The 26,166-nt window shown below is 38.0% G+C and overlaps 1 protein-coding gene across 19 annotated transcripts in view; it reads left to right on the top strand.

Annotated features, from left to right (window-relative positions):
- The window catches only part of Nrg1 (neuregulin 1), a 1,045,353-nt gene that overhangs the window by 1,000,625 nt on the left and 18,562 nt on the right, over positions 1-26,166 (top strand). For 9 of the 19 annotated variants that reach the window (XM_021219946.2, XM_029531716.1, XM_029531721.1 and 6 more), the window contains 2 exons: positions 9,064-9,193; positions 20,882-20,940. In XM_021219946.2, the coding sequence (XP_021075605.1) occupies positions 9,064-9,193; positions 20,882-20,940 (189 nt within the window). Of the gene's footprint in view, positions 1-9,063; positions 9,194-20,224; positions 20,293-20,881; positions 21,632-25,129; positions 25,208-26,166 lie in introns of those variants that run through there. The other 10 variants (XM_029531713.1, XM_029531714.1, XM_029531718.1 and 7 more) reach the window with 3 other exon arrangements.

The raw sequence follows: 26,166 nt of genomic DNA, 5'->3' as shown, positions 1-26,166 counted from the left end.
AACAAACCTCAATACCTATGTTTTAAGTATGATTATCTTTAGACATGATGAATTCAGAGTCAATTATTTTGTCCCTGCCCCTGTAACAACACAAGTTATCACCTACAATGTTACCTTGCCACGACACCATGTCAAACCTTGTGACTTTAGAGAAATAAGACCTATTGTAAACTAAACCTTGGGACCAGCTAGCTAGTCCTTTGCTGGGAGTAGGGTTGGGGTTAGAGAGCAGGACAAAAGGGAGATAGTTTTCTTGAAGTGAAACATTTGATATTACATATATTTTCTTGAAACCTCCTGTTCAGGATGATCACATGTGGAGTATTGGCACTGTTTTGAAAAGGGTTGATGTCTAGGTTGTTTGGTTAAGTAGCTTTTATACGAGAAGCATGAATATTATAGATATACATCTAATAGCACATTCTATTACAGACTGAAATGATTTACTGCTCTAATCACAAACCTAGGAATGAGGAACTCCTGGGAACTGTGGGGAAATGTGTGGCCTGAAGTTAGCCAAGTGTGACCAAGTAGGACACTCCATTACTGCTCTATTGCTCCATAAGCAGCAACCTTTGACCTTTTTGAAGGAACTGTGCCCATGGAAACAGAAATTGGCTGCTTATGTCCACACCTGTCTCACATGTACAGAATTGCAACTATTAGCCAAAGCTAACTGGCTTGTTGTAGTGTATATTCAGTGTTTTAATGAGGCATACTTTGTACTGTAAGGACAAGTATTCTAATAAATTTTAAACAGGATTCTTGCCTAGAGTGACTATAATTACTGGAGATGTATTTCAAAGTTAAAACACTTAGCATTGTTTGTCTTTCCAGAACAGTTTTTGAGTTATTTGCTTGGTTGCTCCTTGATGCAAAGCACAAAACATGTTAAGATTATTTAAAATATGCATCAGAAGTAATTTTCTATCATTAGAATGTTACTGTCTTCGTCATTTATGTAAGGAGTGATTTCAGAAAAACTCTGTTACTTTCTTAGATTAGAGGGTGGCAAGCATGGATATGTGTGAGGGTCGATCCCAGAGTCTCATGCATGCTCCACATGTATTCTACCATTGAGCTGCGACACCAGCCCCACCCCGCCCAGTATCATTTGTTCTTAATCAAGTCTTTTAGACTCTTGACCCTTTTATGTGCTTAGTGCTTGATTTTTTTCTCTTCTTCCATCCTTAGCCTATAGCTTAGACTGTCCTATTCATAGCACCTTTTCTGCTTTTTAAGAACCCTGGTGAGCCATGCCGCATATCTCTGTGCTGTGAGCTTTTCACTGATCATACCCAGTCCTGGTAGCTTTGGGTGTACCTTTTATCTAATTCCCTCCCAATTCATTTTTCCCTCCATGCAAATATATAGTTAAATTAAAATAAAATTTGGAGGAGACGAATGCTTGATAGTTTTACAAAACCTAACTTTGTTCATTAAATGCTAATTTATTATCTTCTAAAATGACTACATTGCTTTTATTTTTATTGTTTTGATATGCTAGGATCTTTGCTTAAAATGTTGACTATAAAGCTGAATCTACCTCACAGTCTCACTCTCCTGACCTTTCATCTGCTTTTGTTTCCAAACACATTTTAGAGGATGAATAAATGAACGGATGACATTAAATGCCACACGGTAATTCTAGCGATGGCCGAGTAACTCAATCTTTGATCATTGTTAGGGGTTCACTTCTTTTGTTTTGGTTTATTCTGTTGCTGCTAAAATTTTTGACTAGCCTGGACAGGAGCAGGATAATATTCCCTACATTGGTGTAACCTTCTCCCAAACAAATTGATCATGGTAGAAATTGCAGAGGAAGGAATATATAGACCGTCAACATTTAAGACAGTAAGATCTAGAAGTATACCAAAGTAAGCCAGGCAGATGTGCTGCTGATATTTGCTTTGTAGGCAGTTAGTCTAAGACTGTACTCTTTTAGAGTATCCATTAATGGGAAAAGGATCAAGGAACAACCTACACTTCTGGTTGTAGGAAACTTATAGTCATAAAATGACAGTGGTTTCTCAAAAAATATAGAGAAGAACTATAGTTCTGGAACTGGCTTTCTAACTAATTTATAAATAGATAGATGGATAGGTAGATGGATAGATAGATGGATGGATGGATGAATGGATAGATAGAAAGATAGATAGATAGATAGATAGATAGATAGATAGATAGATAGATAGATAAAGCTATTACGTTTGCATAGAGGATAGCATATATATCCTGTTGTCATTCCACCCAGGTAGTTACCCAAAGATATTCTCTGTCTCTTTGGAAAAGCTGTGACATCCTCCAAGACTTTTAGGTCACTGCAATATTGTCTTAAGTTGTAGAACGGCATGTTTAGACTGTCATGCATAAAATGCACAGTCAGGGAAAAAAACGGCATCTTGTATATTTAAAAAATAACCTTGCTGACAATCTTATTTTTCTAAAGATAACACTGTTAAGACCAAGTAATTTTCTTAGCAACTGCTGGGAACTGAAAGTGGCCTTTCTGTTTAACTACAGATGACCTTGGTCTCCAACAACAACGAAAAATTATAATTTTGTTTTATGAGAGAAAACAACCAAAGGTTACTTCCCAGTCTGGTGGAAAGGAAGAAATAATATTAGGGACTTCTTGTGGCTTTTAAGGGAGAGAATTATCTAAGAGTGGTCTTCATGCCTGCCCCTCCCCAAGCCCTGAAGTAGGTCCACTCAAATGAAACAAGACTGTTCCACATACGTTGGCATGTCCTTGAGAAACCTGCCTCTGTGTACATGTGTGAATTCTTAACTGGAGTACATTATTAAAGACTGCAGAACCATCTCCTCTTTTGAGATAACTTATATCCTCTTTTAATATACAGGATGTTATGAGATATGCTAGGGTCCTTTCTGATTCTTCTATTCTACATGTGTCTAAATAGTACCCAAACACAAGTTCAGCAGTTACACTAGTTAATCTCCATTGGACTTTTGTGTCAACTTGTTCTTTAGATAAATGACCACTTTATCGGGTGTCTGCAAACTCTTAAATTTCCCAAGTTTATCAAGTAAGCCTTGAGTCCATGCAGTCAGATAACCTAGTCTACAATCCAAAGCCCTGGTTACATTTTCATGGTCTCATGGTGTATAATAATAGGGTTCTATTGACTTCTTCCTTGCTTCCTTCCTTGTCTGCCTGTCTGTCTGTGTCCCTGTCTGTCTGTCTCTCTATGCCTCCCTCCCTGCTCTACTCTGCTTTCCTCTCTCCCCCCTCATTGTATCATCTCTTTTCTCTTATGTGGTCCTGGCTTGTTCTTTTCAGGGCTGGGGATGGAACCCAGGGCTGTGCCCATTCTAGGCAAGGGCTGTACCAGTGAACGATGCTTTCTCCTGTCCTTTCCTGTGGTGTCTTTAGCAAAGTTTAGTGCAGGAGCAATCATATACACGGTCAGCATAAGAGCAAGCATGACATAACCTATCTGTGTTTTGCTTGTGCATACTGTCTTTGAATTTGTAGGTATAGCAATTTTAGTTGTGACTAAATTAATTGTTAATATAATTGTCAGGAAAGGTTATTTTTCAAATATACAAGTTGCTATTTTTCCCTCACAGCAGCACATTTTATTCCCGAGAGAGTCTAATCATTCTGTTCTATAGCTTCTTAGACAACGTCTCAGTGACACAGATGTCTTGAAGAATTTCACAGCCTTTCCAAGGAAAGGGAACTGTCTTTGGGTAACTGGTGCCTGCCAATCATTTTTTCTTAGGGAGCCGATCCTGTCCTACTCAGCATCAGTTGGTTTAAGCTGGGGGTTCTTAGGAGATGGGTGCTTCTTTCAGGTGCAGTATGGCCTCTCTTGATCTACCAGATCCAGGAGAGTGTCCACCAGGCACTTTTGTCCCTTTACAGTGCCTATATGCTATTCAGCAAAGGCTTGAATTACTATGCAGGGGAAAAAAATGCCAACCAAGAATGACAGTGCATCTGTGATTCCGGTGTGGTTCTGGCTTTTCCTGAGGCAGCTAATGACTGCTCCCATCATCCCCTCACTGTGGAGAGAAGCCACGTGGGCAGGGCAGCATAGCTCTTCCTGCTGGGCTTCGTTCGGCTCTGAAGTGCTCCACCCGCAAGAACCATCTAAGCAATTTTCAGCAGTGCAGTGTGCTTCCAACGCAGGAGGCCCATTGCATTCTGGGTGAGGATAATAATTTGAGGGGGGGGTAGGCTTAAAAACAAGCAAACATAACAAACAAACAGATAAACAAAACGCAGGCTATGGAAGAACAAGAAACCTTGCAGATTTCTAAATACATAGGCGTTCAAGATGCAGGTAAGGTGAAAGACTTTCATTTTATAGTTTGGCTGCTTTATATAGGAATGTTAAGATGGGTTTTTTTTTTTTTGTTTTTAAGTATATATAGTTTATTGAGAAAGCCTTATATTTATCTATTTTCCCACCAGTAAATCAGTAAACAGTATCTTGAGCACGCAGGAAGGATAGATTCATTCAGGAAGGTTAGATTCTCTGGATTGCTCTCAGGTATCCAATGTTACTCCTCCTAATTCCTGCTTATTGTCTACAGAAACTGGCCCGGTGTCTTAGCAAAGGTGTGCATTTGAGTCATGATTCCAGTCTGGGGGTGGTCTCTGCCTGCTGTACTAACAAGGAAAGCAGTGTTTATAACCAGGGAGAGGGGAAACCATCTGTCCAGTGTGGCTTTTTTTTTTTTTAACTTGAGCTACTCTGCAGAAAAAAAAAAACAAAAACAGAAACAAACAAACAAACAAACAAAAAGCAGGTGTGCTTCCATGAAGAAATCCTTAGCAATGAGTGGAAAATGAGTGGAAAACAGCCAAGTTGTTATTCAGATTTTGATCCGGTGTCTTTACAAAAGTCGGCGGCAGTGGAATGTTCAGGATTTAGTGTACAAATGAAATTTGGTTTGTGTTTCATAGCATACTGACATTATACTATTATAAAAATTAGGGCTATGACACTTGCCTACAACTCCAGCTACTCAGTAGGCTGAGGCAGGAGGATCTTGAATTCTGGGTCAGCCTGGGCAGTGTAGTGAGACCCTGTCTTAAAATAAAGTAAAATACAGTATTTAAATGGTTATACTCATTTGTGATAGTGTAAATATATTTAGCTTTTATGATGTGGAACTTCTGTCAGAAACATGATAGAATTGTGTGGACACTGAATATAGGGTATAATCATATTTAAGAGACTCAAAATTTTCTCTTAAGTCATTCATCAGTTTAATTATATAAACCAATTAATGGGATATGAATTCTTGGCAAGCAGTTGCAAGAGAGTAGACTGTCTGTTTGCTGAAGGCCTCACGGCTATTTGGTGACTTCTGTTGCAAACTAAACCATCTCCCTTCACATTCCCCAAGAGACAATGAGATTCCAGTGTAGACAGCAACTCCATTTTGCTGTGCTTTGTGCAGTGTTTGTGTACCAGTGCTGGGTAAGTGACACTCATCTGTGTACAGTACAACAGAAAAGAACCTTGTCGCAAACTTCATAACAGCCCCTTGCATCTCAGTTTTGTTGCTGAGTTTAACTAAACAGACCTCTGGGTAGGACTCTGTCAGTTATTGACACCACTGTGGCCTAGGCTTGATGCTTTTTCTGCAACAATAGGGGCAGTAGTCATTGCTCTATTACCTAAATGGGTTCCTTTTAAAGAGCATTGGCCATGGTCAGCTTTAGCTACGACCATTACCGGCACATGTAATGGACAGTCGGTGAAGTTTAAAGGGACAGATGGAGAAAGGAAGGTGATAGGGTCAGGAGGGGGGTGGAAGGTGACAGAAAGGGATCATATGGCTAACCCCCTGAGTAGTGGTTTTTGGTTTCCAAATCCTATATTAATGCAGAGAAATGTCCAGCTTCCTTGGCAATGATCAATATCCCTGACTTTATATTGCCCGGACAGATACATTCTCTGGCGATATTGATATGTTGATATGTTTTTTCTCCTTGCATATTATCTACTAACTTACGGTAGGAAGTACTTTTGGGTTAGAGCCTTCATATACATGGTCAACACAAGAACAGCCAGGTCCCACTTTATATGTCCAGGCAGTCACATTCTGTAGCTCAAACTGGTCTCAAATTCTTAACTCTTACCATTCTGTATGCCCTATGGCTGTGATTATAGGTCCTGTCATTCATAACACTAAGTCAAAGATAGCATCTGCATTAGGTCACACTACTCACGAAGCAGAAGTGCATGGGCATAATCAGCCCAGGCTGAGTGGGGTCCACCTCACCTTCTGTGCAGCGCACACTTGGTGCATTGAAATGTCTTCTTCCTGCTGTCCTCAGTCATTCCTCCCAGCTCCCTCCTAAACAAGAGTGTTCTCGTGACTTGGTGTGTAAGTCCTGTTCTGTCAGCTTCATTGGGTTTTGGCAGCCTTAACAAGTGGAATGTGACCTACCTAGCAGTGTATAGGTAGAAGCCACAGAGCAAGGCTTTCACTATGAAACATATAGACTGGCATACCATATTCATCCGAGAAAAGAAGAAAAGTTGGCAAACATCCACAAGGCGTGCATAGCACTGTCTGACTGACAAGTTCTGACAACTACAGCTCACTCTTGAGTTTAGCTGTTGCTTTGGAGCAGTGGTACCCAAGTTGGTTCATACCACGTATCACCTGGGACTTAATTGCTGCTTTACAACTCATGATGTGTTCAATGGTGCTGTGCATAGAAGGGCTAAGCACATTATCCATGACTGTGTGAGATAGCTGCCACCTCATTTCCAGGGATTAGCCTATAGCAAATGTCTCATTACTACCTTTAAGGAATGATCTAAGAATTTTTTTTTTTAATTGAAATTGTATAATGGCTAGGTACTTTGGGACAGCGTTATAAAAGAATAATCACTTCAGGAAGAAATATTTTTAAGAACCAAAAATATATTTATTTTGTTTTAATGTGCATTTATTAACCATAATTATTTTGGACATCCCACAAGATCAGCAAGTTCATGGAATAAGGGTGCTATATCTGTTTTTGGCTTATATCCTGGCCTATTTTTGTTGTTCATTTATAATTTAGGTAGAAGTGTATCCATTTGTGAAGGATGTTGGTTTTGGTTTTAGTAAATGTCATAGGATTTATTCTGAAAGAGCCTTCAAAGTGGGCTACTCAGGTGGGGCAAAGGACATCCTTAGCAACATGTTAGGGATTCAGGCACCAACTGCTCCTGGATCAGCAGCCTTCTACATGAAAGTATGGTGACGGCTCACTGTAGGTGGGGCATGTACTTAACTGCTGCATAGGGACAGGTAGGACACTCAGCCAAACCTGTAGCCAAGTGGAAGGCTGTCACCAAATGGAAATCTTAAGAATAAAACCTTTAGCAGTTAAGGCAGCCCTCTTCCTCATCAATTAAAAGCAGTTGCCGTGAATTAAAAATCAATATACCCAAAGAAACAGTTCTTCATGTGAAAACGTATTGTTTGGTTAAAAGGATATGTGGTGGGGTGTCGTGTGGTGTATAAAACTGTTCTCTATGCTCTGATTGCATGAACCAAATGATGCAAATGGCATTCTCATTGTAATAAGGATTCTGCTAGCATAGCTGATAAAAGGTATATAATTACCAAGTTTGGGTTTGGTTTATAGATTTCTAAAGGATGGCTTTAGTGACATTTTGAAAAGGTCATTTATTGAAGTAAGTAAAAAAAAAAAATTGTCTTAGGCCAGAAATGATGTAGCTCAATGCTAGACCATCTCCCTACCATGTGGAAACCTTTGGGTTAACTCTCCATACCACAAAAACCTTAGCAAATGCGACACCATAGATCTATGCCTCTAGCCCCCTTGTCAAGCTTTTCATAAGTTCTGATCATTAAATAAGAAAATTGTGATTCTTCCCGACTCAGCCCTTAGTACTTTACCTAGAGTGAGCTCGTTCTCTGTCCTGTTTCTATGGTTGCCATCATCCTATTATCTGAAAGAGGGACTTAGGAGAGTGAAGATCACAGGGTTCTAGAAGGGCTGTGACTGAGATCACTCCTTTAAGCTGAAGTGGTTTTGCCTCTCCTTCACAATTCCTTCTGAAAGTTGTGCTCTTCCATGCGCCGTAGACGGAAGAAGAGGAAATGAGAAAAGTTAGGAGAAATCGGAAACAGACCAGTCAGGATGTTGACTATTCTGGTCAGGAAGAGTGAAAATAAAAACGTAGAAAAAAGTTTTTCTAGAACTCATTACAAAGTGGGCTTTGGAAAGATGAAAAAAAAAAAATCAAAGCAGAATAAAATGGGAAAACCATCCATGGTGGGTCAAACAGACGTACGGAAGAACATTGACCCATACATGTAATAAACTAGGAATGATAAGTGATAAGGAATTTAAAAATCTATGGGAATAAGTCAGTAGATAAGGTATCTCAAAATAGACTTCCTTCCTAATGAGGTAGACAGAATCTTGTCTGGCTTGATGCTTCTCATCCTGATTGGTATCAGTGGTGAACATTGATTGACAGTGAGCCCTGCCAAAGCCAAGTAAAGGAAGGGAGGGCCTAATTTTAAATGCCCTTGAGCCTCAGGATTGGGTATTTGGTTTCATTTAGTGTGTGTGTGTGTGTGTGTGTGTGTGTGTGCGTGTGCGCACGTGTGCCTACTCAGTGGTCCATCACTTTATATCCATAAGACTGTCAGGTTGAATATATAAATGTCAAGTTACCACATGAAAATTTTTATAAACCAAAGGACGACTTGTTTCTATGTTCCCAGTTGCAAACAGATGAGTCTCATAACAGATTGATACCCAGAGGTATTACACTGTCTCCATTTCTTCAAAAGAATGTTGGCAGTCGGACACTTTGTTATCAGTTGTCTGAAATGCAGAAGGTGACTAGACAGCCTAGACTTGCCAAAGATAAACGATTTTTATCACTTATTGCTATTTAAAAAAAAAAAAAAATCCTAGCCGTGATGTGATCTGTTACCATCACGCTTGAGCCGTGCTAGAGAAGAATTTATGTTTAATCACAACGGTGATTATAGTCTCGGCACGAAGAGTGAACTTTCTCCTCTTTCCTTTCTCCTATCCAGCCACGTCTACATCCACGACTGGGACCAGCCATCTCATAAAGTGTGCGGAGAAGGAGAAAACTTTCTGTGTGAATGGGGGCGAGTGCTTCATGGTGAAGGACCTGTCAAACCCTTCAAGATACTTGTGCAAGTAAGAAATGAATTCCTCTCTGTGCCTCATACCTGTAACTGCTTATCTCAGATTGTCCTGTGTCGACACGCGCTCCCTGGCTTCTTCTCCTTACTTTGTTACATCTTGTTAAACAATGATCATTAATTTGTGGAGGGTTTTTTTGAAGTATTTGCATCATCTGCCATTGCCTCTGTCATGTCCAGAATTGATTTTACTTTTCAGGGTTTTAGGGTGTTTTTGGTTCTTGATGGGTTGGGTATTTTTTTGTTTGTTTGGTTGGTTGGTTTTGGTTTCTTTTTGTTTTGTTTTGTTTTTGTTTTCTTTTTTGCCTTCATATGTATAATTTGCTTTCCTCCTGGTGTTCCTTAATAGCTACTGAAAGAAGTGTGCAAATATTGTAGAAGGTTGTCACTTTGAATCCCTACATTTTTTTATTCCATGTATTAATTGAGCCATAAGGTAACTTTTTTTTTTTTCTAACCTCAATGCTCACCTGCAAGGTAAACGGGACAAATAGAGGTCGCAAGAGAGCAGAAAGTTGCCTGCTAAAGCATTTCTTATGCTGGGGATTATGGTATTACCCCATAATTAGTTTTCAAGACAAATTTTAAGTTGCTCTATCTAATTATTTAAAAAAGAAGAAAGAAAGAAAAAGCAAGGTGCACGTGTTCAGAATGCATTTAGTGCACCGTAACAGCACTGTCATAAGGAAGCAGGGTTTGGACTATGTTAGCATTATAGCCATGTCTAGATTGTCCCTTTCCTTCCAATGGCCCAGAGGAGTAGTAGATGCACAGTTTTAAAACAAACAAACAAGCAAACAAACTGAGCCAAGTGTAGTGGCACCCACCTTTAACCCCAGCACCCGTGAGGCAGAGGCAGGAAGATCTCTAAGCTCAAGGCTAGCCTGGTCCTCAGACTCTGCTTCAGGATAGCCTGAGCTAATAAGAGAAAACCCATCTGGAAAACAAAAGCAAACCAAAAACCAGCCAACAGCAGCAAAAGGAAGTATCAAATGAATATTCTCTCACCAGCAACCTAAAACTTTGTTGTTGTTGTTGTTGTTGTTGTTGTTGTTGTTTTGGCGGGGGTTGGGGGAAGAAGAGGGAGGATAAGGTAACAACAAATATTTAAACTTTATAGTAAAAATTCATTAGGATGGTTAAAATGCATGTATTTATTTTGTCATCATTTTAAGTCTATTGATATTTGTTTCATGTTACGCGGACTCATCATTCGATGTGGGTAAAACATGCTTTGTATCTTATATTGGTGTTATAGCACAGTTGACAGAATACATTCCTTGGATGCCCAGGACCCCAGCTGCATATAAACTGGATCTGATAGTGGTAGCACATGGCATTAGGGCCCAGCACAGAGGAGGCTCAGAAGTCCAGGGCCTTCCTCCTAGGTGTCACAGTGAACTCCAAGCTAACCTGGGAAATGTGAGGCCCTCTTTAAAAAAAAAAAAAAAATGGAAGAAAAATAGGTCCTTTGCATGACTGCAGTGCTGAGAGAACATGTGTTGAGGGAGGATATGCAGTGGATTTTATCAGTGGAGATCATTTACAAAAGTAAATCATATCTGAAGAGTGACACATAGGGTTCTAATTGCAGTTACCCAACTAGTAAAGCTTTCAGGTAGGCGTCTCATTAAGTTTTTCAAAAGCAAGTATAAAGAAAACCAGTTGGCTTCATATGTGTATGATGCCACACTATGTGCCTTATTTTAATTTGCTCTTAAAGTTAAGAGCAAATTATAATCAAATAGTTGTAATCAAAAATTATTGTACTGTGTTTGTTTATAGCCAATTTTCATCCTTAGCCTTTAGTTGTACTGATTTGCTATAAAATGAAGCACAAAAAGAGACACCCCCCCCACCATATTTGAAATGGTGAATGTTGATGAGCATATATTATAGCCTCCTTTAAGACCGTCTTTTATCACGTGAAAAATACAAGCTGCAAGAAATGACAATCTGTAAAATGTGAGGTTCATTTATTATACTGGGAAACTTTGTGATTTTTTTCCTCTGCTCTTAGGCATAAGATACCATTGTGTTTTAATAAATCTTCTTGGGAAAAAAATACCTTTAAATTATAATTACTTAAACTTTCCCCTGTTAAAACAGCTCTACCCCCATATTATCTATGTTTTGCATTTTTAACTCTGTTAGGCGAGCATCTAAGTCCACTATGTTTTAATTACGACGATGAAATACGATCGTTCCTTATCATGGGCTTTGCAAAGATTTACAAGCAGCATGAGTACATATGATAGTTTCTGGATATCTCCAAGGAGCCAGGGCAGTTATTTTCCGCAGATTAATTTTACCTATTCTGCAGCCCTCCCACGTCCTACACAGAACATGCAACCGCATGAGTGCCGTTCATCTGTTCCATTTTGGCATGGGGCCAACAGCTGTGAGTTCTCTTCACCCACACTGCATCTCATTAAATTTTAAGTACTATCCAGGAAAACCAAAAGTACTTCCTTTTTTTTTTTTTAAATCTTGAAGTGAAGGACCCCATCCCTAGTACTTATTGAATTAGCTAACTGAGAGTAAATACTTTTCACCCTTCAAACCAATTGTCTGGTGAATCAGGCTTGTCTCCTGGTTCGTAGAAAATTACCTTTCATTTCTTTTTTATTTCTTTCCTTCCATCCCTTTTGTCATAACAAGAATATCTTTGAAAGGTTTTTTATTTATTTTAAAAAGAAAATCTTTGATATTGTTGATTTTTAGCTCTCCCCATATTTTTAGAGTGAAACTTGATTGATGCATCAAAATCATTTGGTGCCTTCGATTAAGAGTTGGAATTCTTACAATTAGCATATGTACAAAATAAATAGATCAAGCCTTATAAAGAAAACTGTATTATATTAATAACATCTATAACAATAAATATAATAATACAGCTGGGTAGTAGTAGCACTTGCCTTTAATCCCAGAACTTGGGAAGCAGAGGCAGGTGGGTCTCTGAGTTCAAGGCCAGCCTGTTCTACAGAGTGAGATCTAGAACAGCCAGACCTGCACAGAGACACCCTGTTTCAAACACCCAATAATAACAACAATAATAATAATAACAACTCAGAATTTAAACAAAGTCACATGATATGGCATGTCCTATGATAATTGATTGTTCACTAAAGCACACGAATGGAAACAGAAAGCATAAAAATGTTTCATTGGCTCAACAAGATCCTGCCTATGAAGTCAGCTCACCGTTTTCATATGACCCATCTGCCTACAGCAAAAACACTGCTGAAGCATGAGCCATAGACTTCAAAGTCAACTTTATCCTTGACCAAAAACATGACTCAGAAACACCACAAGCGTGGAAGTTTCCAAGGAGTCTCTCTGGTCACCTAATCCAATGTTGTCTTCTTGGGAGTTGAACTGGATTTTACAGCAAATCTGTTTTGTCCCTTTGCTTAGAACAAGGTGTTCCAAATGCATTAGCCATAATGCAGTTAACTAGTTCTCATAGGAGACATTTGATGGTTACATGGATTTGCCTATGGGGACCAAGTGAGGATGTGAGCGTTGGTTCTCATCCTTTACATTAATCTTCTCTCTACAGTAATTTAAGATGTATCCCAGAAAAAAGAATTAGTGACTATTCCAGATTATGCAAAGAGGAGAGAGGAGCGGGTCCAGTTCCTGTCCTCTGATGCTCTGTCATCATGCGGTGCAAAGCAACAAGATGATTTGAACATGAAATTGTCCAGATTCTTTCTTCACTTCCCAATGTGAGCAGTTCAGTAGAGAACTTGGAAGATGTGAATGGGAAGTGTTTTAACCTAAAATTTATTTTTCCAACAGACAATGCTTATAAATGTGATATATTGCCCAGTGGACAGTTACAGGCTTACAGTGAGGGATTTGGGTTTTAACCACCAATTTTGGTAAGCAGTTCTGTGTCTTTCCAATTTTCAACCCTCTAGACACTGTCTTCATTTATAACATAGAGTTACTATGTTTTCCAAAAATTTCCCCAGGGAATCAGAAAAATTAAATGAGTTCATCTCTGCTAAAGTACTTTTAACTCCAGTAATACTTTTGTTTCTCCTCTAATAATAAAATGTAAATTGTACTATTTCTCTGTAGACATTGGAAAAATATGGGGGTGTTATATTTAATCCCTAATTTTTCCTTTTATTTAAAATTTTTATGTGGCTTTTATGAAGCCACCTGCTAACTTTGTAATTTTCATATTATTGATTAGTTATATCCCTGATTACCATATTAACATTTTTGATCACTAGCTACCTCATTTAAAACAAAAAAAACAAAAAAAAAGCAAATCAAAATTAAAAATCAGAAATCAATCTACACTTAAAAGATAGAGTTTCCTTCATCCTGGATTTCCGATGATTGTATATAATTAATGTCTATACATTTGTGTAGATCATGCTCTATTATGTATTGTTAAAAGATACATCATTATAAAAATAAAACTCTTGGATATCAAGTCACAGTAATAAGTTACTGTAACTTAAATTCGGTAAATGAAATATTAATAATTGCCTGTAGAACTACTTTATGATAGGTCCCTTTAAAACATTGATAATAACACAAGGCAGAGTCCCTATAAGCTTAGCATGTATAAGGACATGAAATTGCTTAGCAACTAAGCTCTTCAAGGGAGCAAATATGTTCCAAATAGCACAGTGCTGACTTCTAAGGCAATTAGAATTTAAAGGGAAAGACAGGACTAGAAATTGAGAAGCACTTACGAATGTAACTCTTGTGTCCAGAGTCCTTCCAGTATACTAGGTTGCCTTTGAACAGGCAGGAAAAATCTTTTCTCTTCTTCCCCTTCCTTTATTATTGACATACCAAAAAAAAAAAAAAAAATGTTTCATTATAGCATTTTTAAACAATTTACCTTTGTCACTTCTCCTTCCTGTCCCTTCTCTCTCCTCCTTCCCCATATTCTGTCTTCTGCCCCAGTAGCACCTTTCTTCTTTTGCATCACATCTACCCTTACCCTGGCCCCTGCTCTTTCTTACCCATCTCGTTCCCATGATTCCCTACCTAGTTTGTAGCCTATACCCATCCTTATGCCTCCGTATAAACATACACACACAAACACTAAAAGTTAGGATCTGGATATGAGGATGAAGATGGTGATGTGCCTCCCCAGAATAGCACCTCCATTGCACTAAGTGAAACAGACATAAAACAAACAAACAAACAAACAAAAATCGAAACAGAACAAAACAAAAACCTCTGTTCGGTAGTGCAGCTAGGTACTTGTTCTATACGCTGAGCAGGAAACTTTGGGTATTGCGATAGCTAGGAAGGAGCCAGAAAAACTTTGGGAAGCAGGGAGATAGCACCATGAACACAAGAAGGTGCTTAGCTACACATGATCGGGAAACCCAGGGACTAAGTAAGATACAAAGAAAGAGTCAACAGTACTGGCTTAAGGCTAAAGTTTCACAAAATACCGTCAGAACGGTAGCAGCCGGGATGTCGGCACTGTTTATCAGCCGATGAGGCGACAGAAGCAGACCCGATGAGAATCCATTGGAGGTTTAGTACACTGTAAATGCCATGCTGATTCCACCTGCAGGCAAGTGTTTGCTTATAGAGAACTTCTCTGATCTTGGGTGCCATCATATTTATCAGAAACTGAGAGAAGTTGTGAGAGAAATTGATGGGACTCTTAGGAATCTAGACACAGAGTTCTTCAGACGCCCACGTCGTCAGTTTTTTTTTTCTTTTCTGCATAGAATTCTAGCACTCTTAATATTTGTGAATGTATTTAGACTTTGACTTCCTAGTATAGACTGAAGAAAGTTCTGTAGGAACCAATGTAGGTACAGTTCTGTCTAGAATTAGAACATTGGCTAACCTCTCTCTACACAGCCCACGTCCTTTGTCTTTCTTGCATCAGTTAGCAACAGTGTGTGTTGATTAGGTCCCCACGAGGCAGGCCTGAGCCCATGCTGAGCACCCAGGGATGAACAAAACCATGCTGACCTCTTCCTTCAGGAGACACAGGCCAGTGAAAATAATACCCATGTTTCAAGCAATCGATTTAATAATCAATTATTGATGCACCAAGTGCTATGAAGACATTTAGGGAGATAAGGTTATGTTTAGGTCCTAAAGGAATGAAAGACGAATGTTTCGTAGAGGGAACAAAAAGTATGAAGCTACCACCTTCAGACTGTCTATGTTAAGTAAAAATGCAGTTTCAAAATATTTCCACTGAATAATTTAGAAGAAACCCATTTAGATGTCTCATCATCAAACAGGTCTGTTAGCACTGAGAGAATGAGATAGTGCCTCAGGGCCTTCGAAGGGAAGACTGACAGACCACAGATGAGCAGCCAGCATGTCATGTGTCACTGTAACATGGCGAGGTACAGGATGTACTGATCCTGTATCTACTGAAGTCGTTTGCCTTGACTTAAGGATGCCTCCCATTGGATAAATGCTGGTGAGTGTTACAGTCTCGGGGTTAGCATTTCACTAGAAACAGTACAAGCCAAGTGTTTGGTAAGGCCTAAAGCTCTGGCAAGGAAAGATGTGTTCCTAAACACTGCCACACTCACTGTTAGCGAGGAAACACAACATTTGAGAGCCAGTGTGTAATTTGTACTTTACCTCAGTATTGACTCATGAGCCCTGTGAGGCCACTATATGTATTCTGTTATCTCATGGATTAGAAGTTAGTCCCAGGGTCATAATAAAAGAAGGGGAAGGCACATACCAGCTGAGCAGTAATGGGAGGTATATGCTAGATCTGAAAGGAACATTATTGGAACGTTTTCTATTTAGTATTTTCTTTAATGATGTTAAGAAGGGCATCCTCTTGAGGAAACGAATGGCTTTTGCAGATGACACTGTAAAGGACACTAAAACACAAATTAGAAAAACACATATAAGCCTCAAGTATTTTCACTTAAAGGCTGATAACAGAATAAGATTCATCTTAGAAAAATGCAGACTAATAGTAACAATACATTTGGGGAAAGAAAAATAATCTACAATGCAGATACTCAGCCAGTGAGTAGGCGAGCTCTGGCTGAAATACCAAGCCAGCTACAGGGTGAACAATGTCTGTGTTTGCAATGTGATACCAAGAAGTCTGAGTGCAGCATCCATGGGCAGCCCCGGTTTCCAGAGTAACAGCAGGAAGCCTTGACAGCAAGCAGAATGAGTCACTATTCCCCAGAATGGGTTTGTTGACATTTCTATGACTTGATGTTTGTAAATATCAACACCAAGTAGATAAGTTCACGTGTTTTACAGTGTAAGAGGAAATGCCACTGTTAGAACTGAAGAAGAACAGGACTTGCTATTTTTCCTGACAGAGTATTTTTAAAACTGGCCAAATGTTTCATTGCAGAATGATGACTAATGAGTAGGATACTGGCCATCAGCTTTCTTCCCTCCACTGTTCTCCAGGGACAAAGATGAAACCAGGAAACAAAGGAAGGAAGATGTCTAAAGATGGCTTACAAGTTGACTGTAACTGATAAATAGTTTATAAAATTGGCCAGAAATCTATAGAACCAGATCTTTCTTGGGAATTTGTAAATACCTTTGAGTATGTCTAGAGTGTTCATAAACTGATTCTCAAAACACATGCATCTATAAATGAATCCTTTGTAGGTATACTGGATCATTTGTGGAGTATTATCACCATTCAACTGTTTTTCATAAGGATTCAACTATGTTTATTAATTTAATGAATTATAGTTGCTATTGCTCCTGGTTGGAAAGATTATAGCAAATTGTTAGGGATTACTAATTAGCTGAAAGAAAATTCATGCACCTTATAACCAAAGTAAATTCTTGGACCTCACATGGAAGGACAAGACTACATTAATCATACCTGAACTCTAGGCTAAAGCAACTCTGGGCATTCCTTAGAATTTATCTTAACATAGACTTAAAAAAGAAATGATTTCATCGGGCATCATGTAAAACTAAGAACACATAGTATTATAATAAGTGTCATTTTTAAGGTTAATGTACCTTTGAGAAATTTTAGTATTTTTGTTACTACTGTAAGACAAAAGTCTTGATTAGAACACAGTTCTGTTTTATTGATTCCTAGGTAATCTGGTGTTTAAATAACAAAATTTAGCTGTTAGGTAATAGGCTTTCTCATAAATAATCATAGTCCTTTCTCTTATCATGGCAAACAGTGTTAAATATTTCTACTTGGTGGAGGAAATCTTCAGGTACTGGAAACTTGTTATTAGATTTTTTTTTTTTTTTTGAAATCCACAGAGGGAATTTTATTTTAAACTCTAAAGATAAAAAGTAGATGTTAAGATTAACTTGTTTTGACAAGTCAGCTTCCTTGTGGGAGTTTTAGGTATTCAGTTCTGTATCAGACATTGCACGTAGAATCCAGGCCCTGGGTTAGGCAGTAGAGATAGAGAGTGGTACAATATGACCACAGTTCACATCCATCACACACAGCACAGCCAAAGAGGCCTGGACCAGGCATGGGACAAGGCCCAAGGAAAGAAACAGGGAAGGTGTCCCTTAAAGAGAAAGGAGGTGGAGGCAGCCAATGGGAGAGGGATGTACAAACAAAGAGAAGCTGAATTTTCATCCCATTAACACTCGCTGTATCTAAAACAAAGATCATTATGTTACAGTGTTATTGGACCCAAATATTTGGTATGGTTACATAACAGATAACACAACATCCCACAGTGATAACCTCTGATGGCACTCACGAGGTTCATAGTGATTAGATAATGGATAGGAAAGTGTTTTTAACCCCCTTTGTATAGTTGGCACATGCCCTTTAATCACAGGTCTGGCATTTAAAATGCCGGAATCATAATTTCCTAATAAATACCTTCCTTCTCTCAAGTAACTCTTGACTCCTTAGCTATTTATTCATGTCATAACCTTTAAATATGAGCCACAGGGTGAAGTCTTACCTCAGCTCCCCCCTCTACCCCCTGATCTGTCTGTCTGTCTGTCTCTGGTTCTTCTTCTCTCTATCTCTGTCTCTCTCTCACGCACACCCAAGAGAATTCATATAGTGCCATATTAATTATAGAAAACAAATAAATTATGATATGCTCAATATGAAATTTTAATTTTTTATCAAAGCAAACAGAATGAGATGATCACTGTGGAATGGATATGTAATTCTGGAATGACATATAGAAATGTCTTGTGGGATTATGGTTCCTGGTTTCACGAACAAATAAAAGTATGTTCTCTTCAGAAGGGATTTGGTAAACTAAGCTACATGAAGTTTTGTTGTTGTTGTTGTTTTTTAAATATCTATCTAGGCATTCTTATTGAAGCATGTAGGATGACGACTTTATAGAAATGCCCGTACCTTATTATAGGTCAATTCTTGTACATTGTTCTAGGTAGATCTTTCTCCAATTCCTCCAACCTAAGATTATCAGCAAAAGTAATCGTAGTGTCCAAGTACTTTAGGAACCATCTTGATATATTTACTTTATTTATCAATGTATATATAATGTGTATATGTTCTTTTTAAAGATTTATTTTTAAAACTTATTTGTATAAGTATGATAGGGTAAATGTGCCCATGACTGCAGTTGCCTGTAGAGGTTGGAAGAGGACATCCAATTCTCTGGAGCTGGAACTGCAGCCAGTTAAGCCTCCTGATGTGGCTGCCAGGAACTGAAATTGGGTCCTGTGCAAGAACACTGTGCACTCTTAATAGCTGACCCATCTCTCCAGCCCTGTAGATGTTATTCTTAACGATCACAACTATACAGTACAAGTACTCTCACGATAAGAGTTCTGGAACTGCTAGGATTTTTATTCCTTTATGCAATAAAAGAATTTTATGTATCACATTACTTTGATAGCATTTTTTTTTCTTTTGGGTTTGGCCAGAAAGAAATCACTTTTAAGGTAGTATAACTAGTAGATTTATTCATATATTTAATGCCAAAATGATAGTGTTCTGTCCTATTTACTCTAGAGACAAAAGACATATATAAACATCCCTAAGTCATAAAATATTGGCAGGGCAAATTATGTTAGGTGGGTGAGTTTATACCAGCTGTGATGAACTATGTGGCTATGGGTATTGAACATTCAATTATGAATTTTCACCTCTAAGTATATTTACTTTGTAAAACTCTTCAGGACCTAGTTATTAGGATATGATATTAGGTAAATCAAACCCAATCTAAAATGTTTTAGATACTAGATTAAAAAGCAGCATGAACAGTTTAGGACTTTTATGTCTAAGCATGACCCCACTGTACAGTCCTAAGAACAAAATTATACCAAGAGTCTTGCATAGTTACAAGTAAATTGATAAGAACAAATAAAATATAACTTTTTACATAAGTTCAAATAGTCAACCATAAATGTAAAAAGTCCATGTCATTGTCTACTTCTGTATAAGGATAACTTTTAATTCCAAAAGTATAATTTTCTTTTAATAGAGGTAATTGGATGAATGAAATCCCACCAATGAAATGCTACTGTTTCCTTCATCAATATTAAAAATAAGGCTGAATTTGTAATCTGTTAGTGGGGGGATAAAAGAAATGGAAATGGTCATGTCCTTGTCACTAACCATGAGGGAATAAGAGCACCTTATTTTGTTTAAATGTTTCAACTTACAGTTTAGGAAACAGCTATGAAATGAGTAGAAACCCCAGTGTGCCTATACAATACATTGAGTAGAAACCTCAGTGCGCATATACAGTCAGATAGATAAAAGACCTTTTGCTAGTGAAGTTGGGGGAACAGGATGAGAGCCCCACCCCCACCTTCCTGCTTCGGAACCCCATCCAGTTCATAGTCCCTCTCTAGTTAAAGTTCAATAACTGAACTTCTGAAGAGCGAAAAAAGCAGCAAAAAAAAAAAAAAAAAAAAAAAAAAAAAAAAAGTTCATAAACCGCCATTTGGTGGGACTGGGTTTCTCGGTGTCCTGTCTTTCCTTTTGTGTGTTCAGCACCGGGTCATTTTTAGGACTCCATATCCCATGGGAGGAAAAAGTACCAAGCTGAAAGTTGAGTATCTTGAGCGATGGATTGCTTACCACATTTTTGCCCTCTAGGTGCCAACCTGGATTCACTGGAGCAAGATGTACTGAGAATGTGCCCATGAAAGTCCAAACCCAAGAAAGTATGTTCAAATAATCTGAAATCTGCTTTCTCCCCCAAACTACAGCAACAATCGCAACCACTTGGTGCTTTTACGGCTCAGCTGTGACTGATACCCTTTGTTCTAATTATGGCTTTTCCACTCAGGGCATAAACCCACTCACTGGAGTCTCCGTTGTGTGTCGTTCAGTTAGATCCCACAGTTTAAAAAATAAAAAAAAAAAAAAAAAAAAAAAAAAAAAAAAAAAAAGGAAAAGGAAAAAAACTGAAAGAAAGGCCAGTCAGGTTGGCCCGTTATTCTGGGAACCATAGCAGTGAACCAAACCAAAATCGTTTTCTACCAACCTCTTCGGCAAGAGGAATAAAAAACATCCATCACCTCTGTTTTGTGACTACTTTGGATTTAAAGCAGTCACATAGAATCTGTCCAAATTCCTAAGCTCTGGGGAGATGTCGGAGTGCGAAAGCCACTTTTAGAACGCAGGGTCGGTTCCTGAGGGTGAACTCACCAAGTTCTGTCAGTGACACTACAGGAGCTCCTCTCTAGCATATATTCACCTCTTCTCTTTTTCTCTGTTTTTTCTACCATTGTTTTTTGTTTCTTCTCTCAGGTGCCCAAATGAGTTTACTGGTGATCGTTGCCAAAACTACGTAATGGCCAGCTTCTACAGTACGTCCACTCCCTTTCTGTCTCTGCCTGAATAGGAGCATGCTCAGTCGGTGCTGCTTTCTTGTTGCTACATCTCCCCTCAGAGTCACCTAGAGCTAGAGCCTTCTACCAGGTCTAATATTGACTGCCTCTGCCTGTCGCATGAGACCATTAACAAAGCCGCTGTGTTACTTCTCTGTTTGTGACTAGTCGGCTCTGAGTTACTAAAAAGGTGTGTGAGGCTCCAGATATGTTTCTGAAACTGGTACTGCAGGATGGGATGCAAATTGATAGTCGACATCCAAGAGTGAAATGATAATAAAGGCATTTCAAACTCGCACTTGTATTGATAAAATAAAGTAATTCCACCGAACAGTGCATCTTCTGTATCTAATGTCAGCATTCTGAAAAGGCTGTTGTCAGACTGTAACCGCTATAACACTTGCAACCCTGGTAAGTTCATTTTGGCTCAGTGTGTGATTTATAACAAATAAACATCACAAAAAGGGTTCAGATGTTTGTCTTCATTGACCAAAGTTCACATGTAGGCATAAAGACAGACAAACCAAATACTACTATGTAGGAAAGTTAAAAGCAAATATTTCCCAGCAAAGGAAATATCCAGGCTTATATTTATGTTTCTTGGGGAATATGTAATTCAAAATGAGTTCAAATAATCACTATTCCTTTAGTGTTTCTTAATATTCATGTTATTGCAAAAGGTAATATTGGGAGAAAAGGCTTTTTTTTCTGAAAACTAACATTTCCAAATATAATAATTCAAATCTAGACTAAATCTAGAATAAATATGTAAATGTTTAATGTAGAGTTGGCAAGTTAAGCAGATGTCTGTGAGATCACAGTGTTTTAAACATCATTCCTACAGTCTTTACTCCACATTGTAGATAGTTGCCTAGCAACTAAACTAGATGTTTGCCCCTCTCATATGAACAGGGATGATAGTGTTTCTGTTCTGAAACTCTCAGGAGATCACACTTGTTTATATCCCACTTAACCATTTAGATTGTGAGTTAGTACTTACCCTAGAAAGGTTCAGACAGTAAATATTTTAAGGTTTGTGGTGATGATGTCAAAGCTAAACCCCCTCCTTGTAGCTTGAAGACAGTTATAGACTGTGAATGAACTAATGGGCTAACATGTGTTCTGTGAATTAGATGCCAGCCAGAGCTACGTAGTGAGACCTTGACTCAAAAAAGTTAAAATTTCCTAGATGTTGTCAGAATAATAGTCAAGTATTTAGTGAGATGATATTTATATACCTGCATAGACTATGTTATCAAAGATTATTCTATAAGGCATAAGTTCCCCTCATTAACTGGCAAATTGGCATTGATAATTTTTGAAATATATTATTTCAAATATTATTTCACTGTATTAACAAATATTTAAATAATAGCACTTATCCAACATGAATTTTCTGTCCATATCTATAGGTGATCTTTTAAGCAGATAGAATGGAAGGTAGAAATAGTAGGAAAACAGAATTTTGTTTAATGAATTAAAGGCACTTTTAAAATTATGTGTTTGTATTCAAATAGCATAGATTTAGCAAGCTCATGTAATAATATAGGTAGAAACCCGTGTTTTAGAATTTACTGAAGTTATTCTATGTAAGGTGTTAGATAGCTAGAGATGAGTTATACTTTGAAAGGAAGGTTAGCTCACTAGATAAAGGGAAGCATTAAAAACCCAAATATTTCTCAGAACAATAGCATAGTTAACTCTGCCGCTAGTAACCACCAAAAATGTCCTCATTCGCTTCTGAGCCATTTTCCCTTTTCTTTGACATTATTTAAAAATAGCCACTGTGTCTGAAGTCCAGTATTGGGACTCCTTAAATAAAACCTTTAGTAAGCATTCAGTGACACTTTTGGAAGACATGCAGGAAATTAGCATTCATGTTTAACTTGATTTAACAGGGACTGATAGGAAGCTCAATGATGAGGCTAGTATGTAATGGCTGTCATTAATGCCACATGTCTGGCGGAGCAAGCCTTTCCAATCTGACACCATTTTCCAGAATCATCTTGCCCAGAGTTCATTTTCTAATCTCCGTGTCTGATGTTCTCAGTTTATATCTTTGATAGAAGATAGGAAGGCAGGAAAACACATTTTGTTGTTCCATGGTCAATTAACTGTGAATACTGAAAGAAAATATACAGGATCTTCCCCAGAAGACACTTGAAATGTTAATTGTTCATTTATAGACACACTGTCTTAGAGAGCATAACAGCAATTTTAAGGAGAAGATAGACTCCTGCCTCAAACAAAGATTTAAAACTTACCAACCCATATTTACAGCTGAAGAATAGTATTCTAAAGAGAATATATACTTCAATGTGTTTAAAACATAGCTTATATTATTAAGGTTAGATATTCATTCTTATCATCATACCCTATAGAACACTGACTAACCTATAGACACTGATTTAAATTATGAAAGAAAGTGGTATGGTTGAGGACAGCCATTTGTCTTGAAATCTAACATATAGTATTTCCTAGGAAAATATCCACTTTAGTCAGTTTTAAATCTGACCCATTATAGTGCAATTGCTAATTAATAGGGATGTGATATTATGATCACTAGCCTGTGGCTGTGTGTGTGTGTGTGTGTGTGTGTGTGTGTGTGTGTGTGTGCGCGCGCGCGTGCAGAGAGCCCACACTCAATGTGTAGACTTAGTAAAAGAAAAGAGAAAACACACTTACAGCTCCAGTACCTCGAAATAACATGGGGCAAGTCTGTCCTGGAGAAGCTGGAAAAATCATAGCAACTAAATATAGAATAGCTCACATTATCGATTGTTTTAAAAGTGAACACTTAGAACTTGAGCCACCTTCTTAAAAGGAGCAAACTTAGCCTTTTGAGTTATAGGTTATTAGCATATAGGCGATTTCATTGATTTCTAGATGTTTTAAGAACCTGTTAAGATAATGTACTTATCAAGCATGTATCTTGCTAACATTAGAATAAAGAACACTCCACATATGACAGAATCATCATAAATTCTGAGTGTGAGATATTTGTAGGTGTGTGCATGTGTGTTGTGTGTGTGTGTTGTGTGTGTTCTTCACATGGAAATTGGGGAATAAGGCAAAAGTCTGTTACATTTCAAAGAATCCAGTAACAATGTAAAGTGTGAAAAAAAAAAAGCATCTACATTTGTAAAGGTAAGTCTGAAATTAGAGTTACAACACTAAATCCATCCCTTTTAGAACTGGCATGAGTAGAACCCTTCAGAAAACCCAGAGAAAGAGAAAATCAAGACTGCATGTCTTTGAGATTATTTGCATAAACAACCCCCGAATGTGAAAAATAACATCCTGAATGCCGTGAAATTTGAACAGAAACCATAATGGCAATGACTATATAAATTTGAAAGAAAGTTATTGTATTGCACTTCTCTCAAATGCAGTTGAAAATTTAAATTAACCTCCAGGTTAATCGGTTTTCGTCAAGTAATTATAAAATCCTCGCACAAAGGATTAGCGAGTCAATATTTAATAGTTTCTGGAGACTCTTGGATTTAAATTAATTTTTTTATATTGCCATGGTCCTGGCAGGAAATAACATGTAGAAAAGGAAACCCAATTGTTTACAGTAACCTTTGTGTTTGTGAATTATTAATTGAATTTAAAGAATGTAGTGGCTAGCCAAAAGTTCAATAGAACCATGTGTTACATAAATGAGCTCACATCAGCAGTAGATTAAGTAGAGCAGATAGAAAGAATTTCTTTGCATAATGTAAAGTTTGCATCTTCTGCTTCTTTTGTTAGATGAAAAGGGAAAGAGATGGAGCTACCAATAGCAACATAAACGAGAACAGCCTTGCTCTGGGTCTAGAATGACTGATGCATGTGTCCTCTGCTTGTTTCCTTGTTAGGGCTCACAGCCAAAAGAGATTCCCATTTTAAGTACCAATTTCCCATTGAATTATACAAAATTGGAGCTGCCTGATATGAATGACTTCCCTTGAAATGAAATTATAGTTAGACTCCCAGGCTTACCTATAAAACTGTAAATGCAATAATATGTATGCATGGGCATGCTACTAATTTTGTTGAAGACTTAACCAAGCTTTCTATGCAACTAATGCAAATCATTAGAAGTGTTAACATAGGCATGGAATAATTCTTTGGAAAGGACTTTTTTTATATAGATATGTTTTGATTTTAACCCTTAAATTATTAGTGACTTCTAGGAGGAAAAGGCAAGAAACAGAGAAGCCTCTAGAAAGAAAATTGGATCATAGCCTTGTGAAAGAAACGAGTAAGGAAATTTATTATCGATTTCCTTAGAAACTAAATTTTTTTTCACATTGATGCTCCAAAGTTTATATGAAAAAGCAAATGAAAAAAAAAAAGTCAGTCTGAAAAATTACACAGAGGCAAGAGAAATTCATTTGTATTTGAGTAGATCGTATTATTATGAACATCTTGTACATCTGAATTAACCCTAAGGCTTCTGGTTCTTAATTCATGAAAATTTCAGGTTACTTGTAGAAGTATACTTGACCCAAATCAAAAGTCTTTATAGGTCATGCCTCCCATCTTCAAGATATATATTTTTATCTGGGAAGCATCCTTTCTTGAAGTGGCTACAAAATCTTCAAGTCTGTTCTTTTGATGGATCCTAGGAGCACTCAGAATGTCCCTGCATAAAATTACTTCAAGTTAACCCTGAATGCACTGACTGTCCCACGATGCATCTCCAGATGTATCTGTTGCCCAGAATTCCGAGTCCTCTGCTGTTGGTCACAGTAGTTCATTCTGTAGGGCCACCAATGAATTTGTCCAGTAAGAGATAAACCTGACCAAAGTTACTAAAGAGGTAAGCGGGAGAGGCAGGATCTGAACCAGGATGAACCTTCTCCTTTTATTTCTTTATGGGCTACTTTCTCCATGCCCTGATGTGTTTTTGTAAAAGCCACATACCTCTACCACATGCAGCCAGCTTAAGGAGCTGTCTCATTATATTAGTGGATTGCCTTCGTATCTCCCCAGTCTGTTAAGAGAATGAACTACATCTCCGACCTCTCCCTCCCTTCAATCCTCTCCACACAGTGCTTAGAGAGGGAAAGCCTACACTTCTACATGATAAAACATGATGGTCCGTTTTTGTTGCAAAAAAAGGAAAAATTATCCTTCTTTTCTTTGACTCTCTCCCAGCCCCTCGTTTCCCCATTTTAACCTGTGCAAGGCTTCATAGAGTGCTGCAAAAGCGCCGGG

Source organism: Mus pahari, chromosome 19, assembly GCF_900095145.1.
Source record: "Mus pahari chromosome 19, PAHARI_EIJ_v1.1, whole genome shotgun sequence".
Classification (NCBI taxonomy): Eukaryota; Metazoa; Chordata; class Mammalia; order Rodentia; family Muridae; genus Mus; species Mus pahari.
This window is presented reverse-complemented; position numbering and strand designations above follow the sequence as displayed.